We start from the raw sequence: 13,612 nt of genomic DNA, 5'->3' as shown, positions 1-13,612 counted from the left end.
TTCCATTTGAGCTCCAAATCACTTTTATTAACTGCTGATCAATCTCTGAACATTTAGTTTCTTGAATCATTACTAAGTCTGGATGTTGATTTTGAATGAAGTGCCTCAAAGCTGTCTGTTTGGATTTGTCATTGAGACCCTCGGTGTTCCAAGATCTAATCTTCATGCTTGAGGCACCTCCCTTGGGGGCGCAATTTCCTGCATATAAAGGCCACAAACAACGACTAAAGATGAAAACTGAGAGGGAATTCGAGAAGGAGAAACTTGTGTAGCTTTTACTGGGGAATGTTGTTGTTGAAGGAAGAGAGCTCTATAAGCTTCCCCCAAATGACCAGGTGAGCCTTCTTCTTCAACGATTGTTTCTAAGGAATCTCGATTGAGTTCTTCACTACTTACACTAACATTTGTCTCATGGATTGATTCATCATCTGAATCTTGGCTGAAACAAGGGTTGTTTGCTTTTTGTAATCTTGGGAGAATGTTCCTCGGACAAAGGAGACTTTTGAACCTGGAATGCTGAAATCTGAGCTAGTGATTACTACTGAAGAATGTCTTTTTCTTGGAGGGCTTTTGCTTAGAGGAACCAAAGATTGAACACAAATATCTTCCAAGAAATCCGGATTTGTTGAGTGATTTAGCAATTGAGGATTTACTCTTATGACAACCGGGTTTTAAGGGTGAATGAGTGATGTCTGGTTCTTCCACCTCCAAATGAAAGCTTGGTACTTGTGATTTTGAGGAAGGAGCTTGAGCCAAACTTGAATGAAGATGTGACTGTTCAATTTATGAGTCTGCTTCAATTGTTTGCCGAACAAGTATGTCCCTTAAACTTCCTTTTTGAAAATTGCATTCCTTGGTAAAAGAAGAGGGTGAGTGAACCGACTCTTTTCCTTTGTCTAATGATGTCTGTCCTTTCTTCATCAACTAAGGAGAGAGAGGGTGAATGGGGGAATAAATGCTTCAGCTGTAATTATAGCAACCCTTCCAATATCCGAGATATGTACCGTTTTTCCTGAAGCCAAGCTGCCAATTCCTTTTTCCAATGTAATTTCGTTAGAAAAAGACTTGTTTATGACTGTATGCAACTCTTGAGCTTCAGTTGCATTTGCTGCTTTGTTGTCTGCTAAACAGGGATTAATTGAAACAGATGCCTGAAAATAATCTTCAAGGGTGGATTTAACTTTCCTCCATGAGTAAAATTCCATTAATTTTGTTACCACGAGTAGGGAATTAAAATCCATGTTCAACATTTCTTTCTCCTTTTTGACCCAAATGGATGAGGAATTGGAATGTACCTTGATTTCCTTCAACCTTAATGATTTATCTAATTGTACTCCATCTACAAATGAGCTTGTAAGAACACTGTTTCTTGGAATCTCATCAAGGTCTTTTTTGTTAAGTTGAGGATTTAGAGTATTGAGCATCATAGTTTCCTTAAGTGTTGAAAAGAAGGAATACCAACCTTGTTTGTTTCTCCCGGCTGGAATATGAATGTTTCTTCTACCACCCGAGGAAGGGCAGAAGGCATATTCAACAAACCATTCTTCTTTAGCTCAGAATTTAGAAAGTCAAGATAGACCACAGTCAATTTTGATTTTTTCTGAATAAAAATCTTCCAACAGTTCTTTGAGCATCATATCTAGGCTTTCCACAAGCCATTCCATTGTCTGGGAAGATATCATTACTATCTGACCTCTTTCCAAGTCTTCACTCGAATAGCTTGAATGTACAGACCACATGCAAAAGTGTCTATAAGGTGTTTCCATGACTTTGTAGTTACGAATGTATGGGTGAAAAGATGATGAAAATGGCAAGGTGGGTGAGTGTTGATCGGAGATGAGAGATTATCACCAAAGTAACAGTTGGGGAAGGAAAGTAGGATGGAGGAGAGAGTTTCACCGGAACTTTAGATGGGATAGGGAAGGGAAAGAGGAGAGAGGAGAGAGGAGAGCGGAGAGAGCCTCCATTATAGACGGGATAGGTGAAGAGGAGAAAGGAGTTGTGGCATCCTATGTTCTTGAGACGAGGAACAAACTTAATAGCAAGAACACTCTGCCAAAAGAATTGAGCTAAGGTTGAAACACCAAAGCCATTTGGCTAACAAGCTTTGAATCCTTACATTTCCAATTTTTAACCTCCCATGCTATAAGAAGTCATAGAAAAATTATTTTAAAAAAAGAAGTCGATCACAAAAATCTAATAATGAGGTTACAAAATCAGAATATGAAGCACATCACTTTCATATTAAAACTTCAACCCCCACAAGGACAGCAGAATCAAATTTTCCATTGTTGGATTGATGATCAAATATTCCAATGCTTGAACTCAACAAAGTTCTAAGAAACATATGCAAGTATTTGCACCGCAAAGCTGAGTTGTGATTTTCTGCAAAATAACTTTTGAAGATAACTTCTTCAAAAAATTCTGCAATATAATGAAATAGTAAGAAAACAATGGAAATTATTGGTAAACATTAAAATAACCAATCAACAACTCAGCTTAAAATAGGGTCGTACTCATGGAACTTATCCTATAAGCAGCTAAATAAACGTAAATAAATAATAGAATCCCAATAAATTTCAATTGCAAGGTCAAAAATCACGATCATTAAATTAAACAGTAATATTTAATAGCTAAGAACAATAACGTCTCTGTTTAACCTGCAACATGATGACAGGACCACCTTGCCAACAAAATAGCTTTTCATCGCGCAAAAGATCTACGATCTTTTTGACGAATCGCTGCATCTCCTCCTATAAAAGATGAACTGTTGCTACAGTTAATCATGTCACTGCAGTGCAGAAAAGATTAATTGGCAATACCAACATGTTTAACTTGATTTTATGAAGGTTTACATGCCAAACTTTTGGCTCCAAAAGAGATATGATCAACTAGCAAGCACAAATATACAGTAAGAGATACTCATGCACCTTGAAAGGAGCATTGTCTGTTCGAAATTCAATTCCAGGTACATCGCGCAACCACAAAGGAAAACCCCTACAATAATCCCATACTACGTCACGGTTAACATTTTGTAAATGTCAGGTGAATAATTTTTAGATGACAAGAAGTCAGTAGCAGTACTGAGTTATGTCATCTGTAAGGACTAGAATCTCATTCACACAGTATTTTTCAACAGATGCACATCTTTTTAAGTTTCTAAAATAGTTCCTTATTTCCTACTTTACCTAACATGTCTCTGTAGGCTGTAGTATTACATTCTCCTTTCAACTATGCTACTTGCAAATGAACGTGGCAAACCCCGTTAGCCATGATGAACTGTGATTTTGTTTAGTAAGTCATAATACTACACCCCAGATGCAGACATGCTGCATTGTTATCTTATGCACTAAGTACCAACCTACCAGATGATACCAAAAACTGATTTTGTTCTTCAGATGAAATGAATGCCAATTTTCAAAACTTAAAAGCTATCAGTTACATCATGACAAACACAAGAGAACCAACAATAAGATCTCAAAGAGAGAGACCACTCTTGTAAATTCAAATAGTAAAAGAAAACAATAATTGGGTGACGGGAGGATATACCCAAAATTCCACTCTGCACACACGTAAGGTCCAATGCGTAAATGAAGGTAGAGGCCACTGGATCCTATCAGTCTTATAAATTTAACGAGGTCATATCTGCCATCAAAGTTATACTGAAAGGGGGAAATGTAAGTATATTAAAGTTGTCGAGCAAGCTACTAGAAACACGATGATTGGACTAGCCTGTAAACAAATTACAGCACCTGTCCCTTCGTTGGTTCATGCCCATTCCAAAACACGTAACTCTGAATGACATCCGCCCCACCTTCCTTGCTCTTTTCAATTATACCAGGCCACATCTGTGATTACGTAAAAGGAAATTACCAAAATATGATCAGGCCACATCTACAATCGTGTAAAAACATATGAACAAATTGATCGCTTAACCTATTTAGCCAGTGCGATCACACCTCATAAGTGCTAAGTGCCAAACATTCTTTCCAGTCACATTATATTCTTTTATTGGAAACATAGACATTTCATTAATATGATGAAATTACAAGATGGGAAGTCCTATTAAAAGGATTGCAAAAAGGCTTTTCCAATTGGTAATGAGATTTGTTGAGCTATAATTGCAAAAAGACAAACTCAATGAGAGATAAGTCATGAATGTGAGAAAAGATTAAGGGTCTCTTTTCATTAATTCATATTCATTATCCCGATGCAGTCCTGATTATTAAGCAGCTTAAATCATCCACACACAAAAAACTCACTTCCTTAAGTCGAGATAATTTGATTTATTCTCTCGCACATCATTTCAGCAACTACAAAGACGAGTAAAGCGGTAAAGAATATAAAAACCGCCGAATTACCTCTGGAGTAGCGCGAGGATAATGAACACCGGCAGAAATAAGCATGCGGCGCTTTCCATCAATGATCAGAGCCCTATGATCGTAGCTCACATTAAAAGGCTTGAAAAACTCGCCGGAGACAGCCAATAGATGAATCGTCAGAGTCAAACTCATCAAGTGATGAATCAAGGCACTTCGCACCGCCATCTAACTTCCTCGTCGTTGAAAAACACAGCTAACTCAACCGGAACCGCCGTAAAAATAACCACTAAGAAAAAATGAAGAACGTACAGCCACCGAGTGACACTGCCACCATAACCATAGAGAAATTCTCAACAAATGCAATCGAGCGAGAAGTTCAACGCCCAAAAACACAATCAACAACGAGACACCGAGAATTTGCGAGGCTTCAATCAATTAGCGTCCGCCATTTCTGATGGAAGAACTAAATTGAGCTGAACTCTGATAGAAGCAAGGATTGCTTGAGAGAGACTTTAGGATATTGGTGAAGCTTATTGTTATCGCAAGTCCTTTTTGGGGCGCGTGTGTTTTACGAACTCATGTGCGAGTGGGATGTTTTCGTGCCACCGCTTTTTATATTTGTTTTAGTACATTGTTTTTTTTTTTAATTAATTGTATGGATATGTACACAAAAAAGAAATAATAATAATAATAATGAATGGGTGGATAAATAAATAAATATTGGATAAACCAACATAATTTTCCACGCTTTTTTTCTTTTTTTAATATTTTCGGATGATGTTTCAAAAAATGGGTGCTTTTGTCTATAGACGGATTCACACTTAGATTGAGTGGGAATAGATGCTGTACTTGCATATGATTATTATGTCTTCATCTGAAATAAATAACAAATAATCAAACTTTTTTTCTTCTTTTTCTTTTTCTTTCTTTTTTTAATTCAATCTCATTTTTTATACTTCTATTGATTAGGGATGTTAATTTACTCTGTAGAGACTTGCCCCATCCCCTTTAATTTTGTTTTCACATGTATTTATATATTATATTAAATTAAAAACTCCATCAAACAAATAGTTGAATCTTGATATAATAGTATTTAAAAGTACAAGTAGATGACACTATTTAAACAATTTCGAATTAGCAAATCATCCATAGTTGGTAATGATAGACCTATTGTCTAAAAAAATAATCCTTTCAGAAGTGAATATGGCATCCACCTTTTGAATAGTGACTCACTTTTCTCACAAAGTCATACATAGATATTATCCTCTTCGTTGTCGTTGTGATATTAAAAATATTAATATACAACATGTGATGTATTATGTATAATTTATGATATAATTATCACTTAAATAAAATTACCCCTTCAATCAAGTAAGAACAAATTTAAAAAAAAAAAATGAACCATCCAGATATTATTATGCTTAAATATTTTAATAATGTTGCACGTTAAGTTTATATATATATTGTGGTAATAATACATTTTGTTAAAAAATGGAACAATCAAAAAATTTTGAGACTTAAATATTTTAACAATGTTGTACGTTAAGTGGTTGAACATGAGTAAGTACATTTAGGTTTAACACACATGAAGAGAGACGTGTCGAGAATATTTGTATCATAATTTTTTAGACAACACGTATAAAATAAATAAAATAAAATACCTACTTTATCAATTAGAGGGAGGGAGAGAAATTTGCCTATATTAAAAGTAAAATGTCATATAAGATACGACATTAATACTAAGCGGTCTAAGGAAGCAAACTCGATGGGAATAAAAAGATTAACCACGCTGCTTTTAAAAAAGTCCATTCAACGCCATAAAAAAACATGCTCATGTCCAGTTTTAAGACAAATCAAATTGGTATTTTTTGTCGCACGTGGTTTTCCAATTAAATGGAAGATATTATCAATAAAGTGAGTGTGACTAAAATTAAATTTACCGCAAAATCAAAATTTAATCTCAAAGTCAAAAGTCTTCATTAGAGTGGAAAAGAAAATAGTAGCAAAATCAACAAAATTTGATTATGATAGCAATAATCTTAAATATTAAAAAGTTAGTAAAGTTAGCGTCCTTTGATTTACTCAAGAAATTAATATTTTTCAAAAATTTTATTTTTATTTAAACACTTCCAATAAAAAATTATTAAAATACATTTGAAAAGTTAATTTGAATTATTGTTAAAAACTTCAACTTATTCTCATATGACTTATTTTTTAAATCAAACACTTTGAAATGTATCATAAACACACATTTAATCACTCAAAATCAGCAATTAACTACGTACATAAAATTAGATTTTTATGAAAAAGACAAATAAAAATCTAAGGAACCGTTAAACATTTGGTTTTTATTTTTGTTTTTTAAATTTGCTACACTACTTCCACCTAATTTTCATCATTTGTGATCTTTTTTTACCAATGATTTAAAAAATCAAATCAAAATTTAAAAACTAAAAAAATAAATTTTAAAAATTTGATTTTGTTTTTAAGATTTGTCTAAGAATTTAACTATGGTTCTCATTTGATAACTCATTTAATTTTCGATTATTTTAAAAAATTAAGCAGCAAATTTTAAAAATAAAATGATTATGAAATAAGATATCAAAATGATTATGAAACGAAGTATGGAAGAATATGAGAACTATGGGCCGAAAAACTGAATGGGCCTGAGGAGAGAGCCCAGTGCGGGGAAGAGCGGGGAAGAATAAGGGAAGCGCCGAAGAGGACAAAGAGCAACGAAGATGGCAAATAAAGAATAATTTCGAGGAAAGGAGGATCGCAAGGATGTAAAGTTTTTCAAAGAAAACACCTCTACATATATGGAATGGAAGCCAAGATTGCTTTTATATCGATTGTCGCCCCCTCTTTCTCTTCCCCTTTCTCCCTTTTTTTCCCTTCATTTCTTCCTCCTCCCCTTCATCTCTGCAAATTTCTTGCGGTTCTTCTTTCGATCGGTCTGCTCCCCTCGCAGTTCGCCGTTTCGTTCTTCACCGGGTACGATCTCCCTTACTATTTTGTTCACGCTACTGTTATATTGCTCAAATCATGTTTCTTTTCTCTGATTTATTGCTTGTATTTGTCGCTTTGTGTTTGTTTCTGGTGTTTCTGCTCGGTTTGACTGTATTTTGTGGTTCTTTCCATGTTTTCGATTCTTGCCCTTTCTCGCCTTTCGCCCAAGTTCCGAACTCTTGACAAAGTCAGTTGAAGGTTTTAGCATGTCTGTTTCAGATTCAAGAAGCTGATTCATTGAATACTTTGTACTGACGGTTCAATTGCTTTAGGGTTTTATACTTTTTTTGGGGGGTTCTGTTGTAGTCGTAAATCTTAACCATATACCAGCGAAATTAGGGGCTTTTTATTAAAATTATTATTATTATTATTTTTGAGTTCATTGTAGGCTTTATTTTTAAAATCTTAGTTTCAAGGGCCGTGATTGGGGCAAATAATCCTGGATGTAATGGGTAAATGTGGATTTAGGCGGTCGGAAAGAGTCTGATTGGCCTCCGGCTATTTTTAGAACACGTTTGTTTGTTTGGTTTTTTTTTTTTTTACTAATATTAATGCACAAAGGTTCTAAATTTATAGCGGAATTATAATCAAGAAATAAGAAGTAATTTTCTATTTTTTTCCTATAAATTGAGTAAGTTATTTGTTATTTATTATTTTTTTGATAAGTTACAATAAAAAAAGATAAGTATAAATAGTTTCTCTAAAAAAACGTGAATAATTTATGTAAGATTAACTTTGAAAATAGTTTCTCTGAATTGTGTATAAATTAAACAAATTTTCAGTAATAACCACTAAACAGATTAATTCTGATGCGCACATTCGTTTATGAATTTAACAGATTATTAATTATGTTTCCTATCAATATTTCAGTTCTCTGTTATTTTCGTCCTCTGTTTATTTTTTGGGCGAGTGATGTGCAAAGTTTGAGAATTCTGTTTCTCTTTTCACTGTTTTTCAATTTTGAACGTTTAACTCATTTGTTCAATTTAATGTAGACTTCTTGGTCATTCATTACAATAACAATGATTCAACCTCATTTCAATCTGAATTATTTCTCCATTTCTGTGGACGATTCTACCTTTTTCAGGGCTAAAAGACAGAAAGGGCTGTCGGAATGAGCATTCAAAGTTCAAACGATCTACATGATTGGAGTGCAAGAGTTGTTGAGAGAAGAACAGTATTGGACTTCGACTTGAATTGTCCACCTCCAGATGAGTGCATCGATCCAACTGGCCCTCGTGACGAAGCAGCACAGTACTATAATCATTACCAAGGACAAGCTACGGACGCTATCGATGAGGACATTGCAATAATCTCCCCTAGGAAGTTTGCTGAGGTATGTAACATTTTGGTAACATGTTATGATTGTATTTCTAACTAGGTCACATAAAGGATTTAAGATGGTGTCAATTTTTTTAGGCCAGGAAGAATTTTCGAAGAAACCACTTTGAGAGTGGATGTGGTGTAGTCATGAGACGTAATGGCAACACAGAAGTTTATGGTGCTCTCTCAGGTTTATTGCTCTTTCATTTCAAATGTTAAATTTCTTTATATGCATGTCAATAGTTGGTTATTTCTCTGATGTGTGTATTTGTGTGTATGCGCGGGAGACTGTTCGAATAAAATTCCAGTATTATGCATATTCAGTGTGTGTGTGTGTGGTGAATCTTTTATATTGTGGACCTACCAAGACCGTTCGAATAGAATTTTAGTATAATGCATATTTGAATTGTATTTAGTTTGGTAAGAGAAATTTCCATAGTTCTTAGCATGCAGTCTGTTGTGTTTAAAGTTTTTCAGAGCTTTTCTACTGTAAGCTTCTTCAGGATGGAACCAAGCCTTCTTACTTACGTAACAATCTTGGGCATGTAGTTTTATTTCTATTCATAATCATATGTTCAATACTTGTTCCTCCATTCATTGCTGATCAATTTTGTCCAACTTCATTTGCATCCAATTTTTCGAGTTCTAGTACCTTCGTATTTGAGATTTTTTTTTCCCGAACGCATCTCCGCCCAAACTTCGAAACATTATTTAGATTGCAATCAACCATGAGATTAACATTCTCCTGATTGGAGACCTTTTTTGTACATTGCCTCTTTTTTATTGTGGGCTTTTCTCTTTTTCTATGCCCTTATTTTTTTTCATTTATTCTCTTTGGAAGTTGGTTATTCATAAAAAAAGAAAAAACATAAAACAGTGAGATTAATTAATATATTTATTATTGTTCGTTAATAATTAACACATGTATTCTTATTGGATATTTTGCAGATGGAACAAGTTGGCCCCCTTTTACAATTTTGTCGCCCCTTACAATTAGCAATAATGTATCCATACAGGAAGAAACACTTCACAGCTTGGACCTTCGCCTAAGCTGTGAAAGCAGTAGTAGGGCCACTAAGGTAGTACTGATTTAGTGGTTATTATGCTTGCAAAGTTTTGAAGTTGCATGTTCATTGTTAAAATCTTTGCCTACCATTTATCTGTACACGTTGAAACTGAATATTTAGGTGTTTGAAAAATTTAGAAAAATTCATCATTGATTTCTGTTGTAAAAATATGTGGCTGCTTTAGTGCTTACTAAAGAATGCCTTTTCTCTACACAGAAGTATTAAGCCGAATGGAAAATAATAAAGAATAACTTTTTGGGATGGCATTTTTAGTTTTAAAGAATTTTTTCGTGAACAAGTTCTTTTAATAGAAAACTTTAATTAAAATCATTGTAAATGAGAAAGTGCAACAGAGGTGGTCAATTCATCTCCTAGCTATCAACTGCTAATTTAGTTTTCAATTGAAAAGCTTCATTTTTATTCAGCTCTGGGAAAATCTTGATTCAAGTTTTAATAATATCCTTGAGATGTTTTTCTTCAGTGCAAACATCTCAATCGAGCTGTTACAAATTTTACTAGGATTTGGTTTTTTCTCCAGCAGATGCTGGCATTTTGCTGTTGACTTGTAATAGGACCTCCATGGAAATTGCTTCATCTTGTGCAAGTTTCAGTGAGGGCCATATATTTTTCTTGGCCAAACTTGCCATTGATGTCCTAGAATCAAATTTTGCATTGGTTCAAGTTTTCTTTGGCAATTGCCATCGGCACAAATCTTGGCCGATGGTTTATGTTTCAACACTGAATAAGGTTATATATCTGAATTAGATCTATGATGTTTCTTAATCGTATGTAATGCACTTAGATTTTCTAGTAACTACAATTAAACATCTGATTAAGATCCTTATTTATTAGAGCTTGAAACTAAACTATAAAATCCTTATTGCAGGCAACTGACACTGACATTCCTTCTACAATTGCACTAAGTAGTAGCATCCCATCTACAGATCGGACTTTGCGGTGTGCGATCTGCATAGAACCATTGGTTGAAGAAACAACAACAAAATGTGGGCACGTTTTCTGCAGGAATTGCATCGAAACGGCCATAGCTACCCAGCATAGATGTCCCATATGTCGGCGTAAGCTTAGAAAACGAGATATTATCCGGATTTACCTTCCTTTTTCAAGTTAAAAACAAAAAATGAATACAACACAAGAATATTGCATCTGTATTCTTTTTCTGATGATGCTGACGACGACTAGGTTTGTATTTGCACAAAGTTGCATTAACAAATATAGATTTCTTGATTTCTTCTTCTTTTTCATCTGTATTGAATGAAACTATACAAAAAACTAAAATCTCTTTGATATGAGGTGTTTGTATTTGACTGATAAGACAAACGGTCGATTCATTAAAAATAGTTTATTGATCAGTGAAATTAATTAGAAGAGGGAATGAACTGTGGCTCTCTTTGTGTTATAGCTTTTGAACATCTTTTACAATGCCTTTCTGTCATCTTACTCTAAGGATATATTTTGTGTTCTTTTATGTTTCTCAGCCTGAAGGCGTTTCCAATTGCCTGCACCTTTTAAAAATGGATTTTCTTGTTCCTTGTTCATCCATGGCGGAAAAGAATCTGAAAACAGGTGGCTTTGCCTTCTTATTCTGCTTTTTTTGTGTCTTCATGTGTTTGATTTTAATTAATTATTTGTCTACAAACAACGTTTTTTTTTGTTTTTGTTTCTTTAAAATCATGTTCTTATTTTTAGTGGTGATTTTCTTTAAAGTTTTTTTTAAAAATAATAATAAAATGTGAACTTTTTGAAAACGTTTAGGATGAAATTATTGTTAAAGGGGATTTAATATAATAGTCAACCAGTTTGATTCTTTGAAATTGATAATTTTCAAGGGGAAGAAAAACTATATAAATCATCGCTTTTGACGATCGTTCCACCAAATCGGGCTTTAGTGTTAGTGTTGTATATTTTGTATGAGAGAGGTCGTAGATAATAAATTAGTGTTGGAGAATTAGACGATTTTTTTTTTTTTTAATGTAATAACTACCACACATATGTTCAGAAATTGAATACGGATGCTACTTGGAGTCTTGTCTCAAAGTCGGGAGGTTTAGAATTGGTGCTTCGAAATTATCTATATTGCATCCGTCTTGTTAGTGTGAAATTGAGAGAGGTCGTAGATAATAAATTAGGGGTGTGCATGGTGCGGTTCGGTCTGATTTTTTACTGAACCATGAACCGAACTAAAGTCCACGGTTCTCAAGAAAATAAAATCGTGGAAACTGATTTTAATCAATTTTGGTTCCTAAACCGAACCAACCTAAATCGGTTCAGGTCGGTTAGGTTCGATTTATAACCGATGGTTTTTTTTTAATTAGACAAAAAGATTTGAACGGAAGTTGGGCTTATAATTATAGGATTACTTAATAATATTTTTACGGTTTTACTTAATATAATATTTAATAAATATTATTTATAACAAAAAATATTAGTCGGTTCGGTTCGATTTTTTTGATTTTTTAGGGTAGCAAATTGTGAACCGAACCGATTTGGTCGGTTCTGCTGCCTAGTGAACTGCAAGTTAATTTTTTTTAAAAAAAAAAAAAAAAAATCGAACTGAACCTCGGTTCAGTCCAATTCAACGATTTTCGTCAGTTCCTACATACTTGTAATGGAATTTGACTATTTGGAGTTTATTTGTTGAATGATGATATGGTAGACATTTTTTTAAGTTTTCTTTATTTATGAGGCTAAAGGTTGGAGATGTGATATGGAAGTTGTCTATTTTTTTCATGTTCATCGTAGTCTAATTCCGTTGGTTCACTTTGTCGCACACAAGGCTTTACACTTTTTGGCATAAGCCATGTGTTAGGGTTTCTAGTTTTCTAATATAGAGGACATTATCTCACTGTTTTTATTCATTCTTCTTTATTTCTCATTTCTTGTTTTACTTCGGTTTTTATATATATTTTTTTGAATAAAAATTAGATTAGAAGAAAAAGAAGGAACTCAACTTCTTGAAACTTCATTTTGCTTAGATTTTATTGCATTATGGTTTTTTTTTTAATTAAAAGTTTAAATCTTATTTTACTTTTTTTTTTTAAATTTCTTTATAAGAGACAAAGGAACGTGATTTTGGTCTTTGGTATTTGTTAAATTTTAACACATCGTCTAAATTAAATTAACACAACAAAAATGAAATATAAATTTACAAAGAACTTATATTTTCTTCTACATGAATTGTCTCACGTACTTGGCCAGAGTGAAACTCATTAAAATTTGAAGTAATAAGGCAATACAAAGTGACGTTTAGACCACAATGGTAAGGACAAAAATTACTCAATAATTAAAAACAATTTGAATATGCACATTTAATTAAGATGGTTGCAAATTTCTTCAACAAAATAAAAATCAATTTCACAATTAATAAATGAGAGGACCCTCTATGCTAACAATAACGTAAAATATTCTTACTAGAAACAATACATCAAATGAAGTTATAAACTATTAGAAAAATGCAATCTTAATTGGTGACTCTTATAAATAAAGCCGGAGGGAAAATGAAAGATGAGAGATTAAAAATATATAGATTCTTTAATCCTTGAAGACGATGATTTCTTAGAAAATGATTATATTGAACAATCTCAAAACATTGAATCCAAAATTTTTATTTCACTGGTAGCAAGGAATTTGTCGTCGTTCGTAAATCTTCCATAGGTCAAATAAATTTTTTAATTCCAATCTAAATTAGCTATACTACAACGTAGTATAAGTGACAAGATCGAATCATCTCATAAAAAATCTTGAGATGTTTCAGCCTATTGATGAATTTGAGTGGTAACCGGGGCTTGCTTGTTCTATTGCAATTGAATTTAAAAGCTGGATTAAAAAGGGGAAATTAATTTGATTACAAAGTCTAGCTTAAGGAAAGTCACC

General features: G+C 33.3%; 2 protein-coding genes across 7 annotated transcripts in view; one reads left to right on the top strand and one right to left on the bottom strand.

Moving 5' to 3' along the window:
* Positions 1–4,843, bottom strand: part of LOC120066981 (beta-galactosidase 9) — a 39,552-nt gene extending 34,709 nt beyond the window's left edge. Inside the window, exons 1-5 of one of the 6 annotated variants that reach the window (XM_039018354.1) lie at positions 4,362–4,843; positions 3,753–3,848; positions 3,550–3,662; positions 2,931–2,997; positions 2,661–2,753 (exon numbers count right to left, since the gene is read on the bottom strand). In XM_039018354.1, the coding sequence (XP_038874282.1) occupies positions 2,661–2,753; positions 2,931–2,997; positions 3,550–3,662; positions 3,753–3,848; positions 4,362–4,547 (555 nt within the window). In that variant the 5' untranslated portion in view covers positions 4,548–4,843. Of the gene's footprint in view, positions 1–2,660; positions 2,768–2,930; positions 3,014–3,549; positions 3,663–3,752; positions 3,849–4,361 lie in introns of those variants that run through there. The other 5 variants (XM_039018321.1, XM_039018338.1, XM_039018327.1 and 2 more) reach the window with 5 other exon arrangements.
* Positions 4,844–7,053: 2,210 nt separating this feature from the next.
* On the top strand, positions 7,054–11,140 carry LOC120067004. The gene is made up of 5 exons (XM_039018367.1): positions 7,054–7,316; positions 8,419–8,667; positions 8,751–8,844; positions 9,603–9,733; positions 10,608–11,140. The coding sequence occupies exons 2-5, from the start codon at positions 8,446–8,448 to the stop codon at positions 10,848–10,850; spliced, it is 690 nt and encodes a 229-aa protein (XP_038874295.1). The 5' UTR covers positions 7,054–7,316; positions 8,419–8,445; the 3' UTR covers positions 10,851–11,140.
* Positions 11,141–13,612: the final 2,472 nt, after the last annotated feature.

The sequence above is a fragment of the Benincasa hispida genome, chromosome 1 (genome assembly GCF_009727055.1).
Source record: "Benincasa hispida cultivar B227 chromosome 1, ASM972705v1, whole genome shotgun sequence".
NCBI lineage: Eukaryota > Viridiplantae > Streptophyta > Magnoliopsida > Cucurbitales > Cucurbitaceae > Benincasa > Benincasa hispida.
Note: the sequence above shows the minus strand (reverse complement) of the source record. Positions and strands in the feature narration are given on the sequence as shown.

What these genes read in the sequence shown, in the direction of transcription:
- LOC120067004 (XM_039018367.1), top strand. Translation starts at nt 8,446, where the DNA reads ATGAGCATTCAAAGTTCAAACGATCTACATGATTGGAGTGCAAGAGTT. An exon ending in AGTTTATGGTGCTCTCTCAG is followed by an intron (nt 8,845 to 9,602) that starts GTTTATTGCTCT and finishes GATATTTTGCAG; the next exon opens with ATGGAACAAGTTGGCCCCCT. An exon ending in GCAGTAGTAGGGCCACTAAG is followed by an intron (nt 9,734 to 10,607) that starts GTAGTACTGATT and finishes TCCTTATTGCAG; the next exon opens with GCAACTGACACTGACATTCC.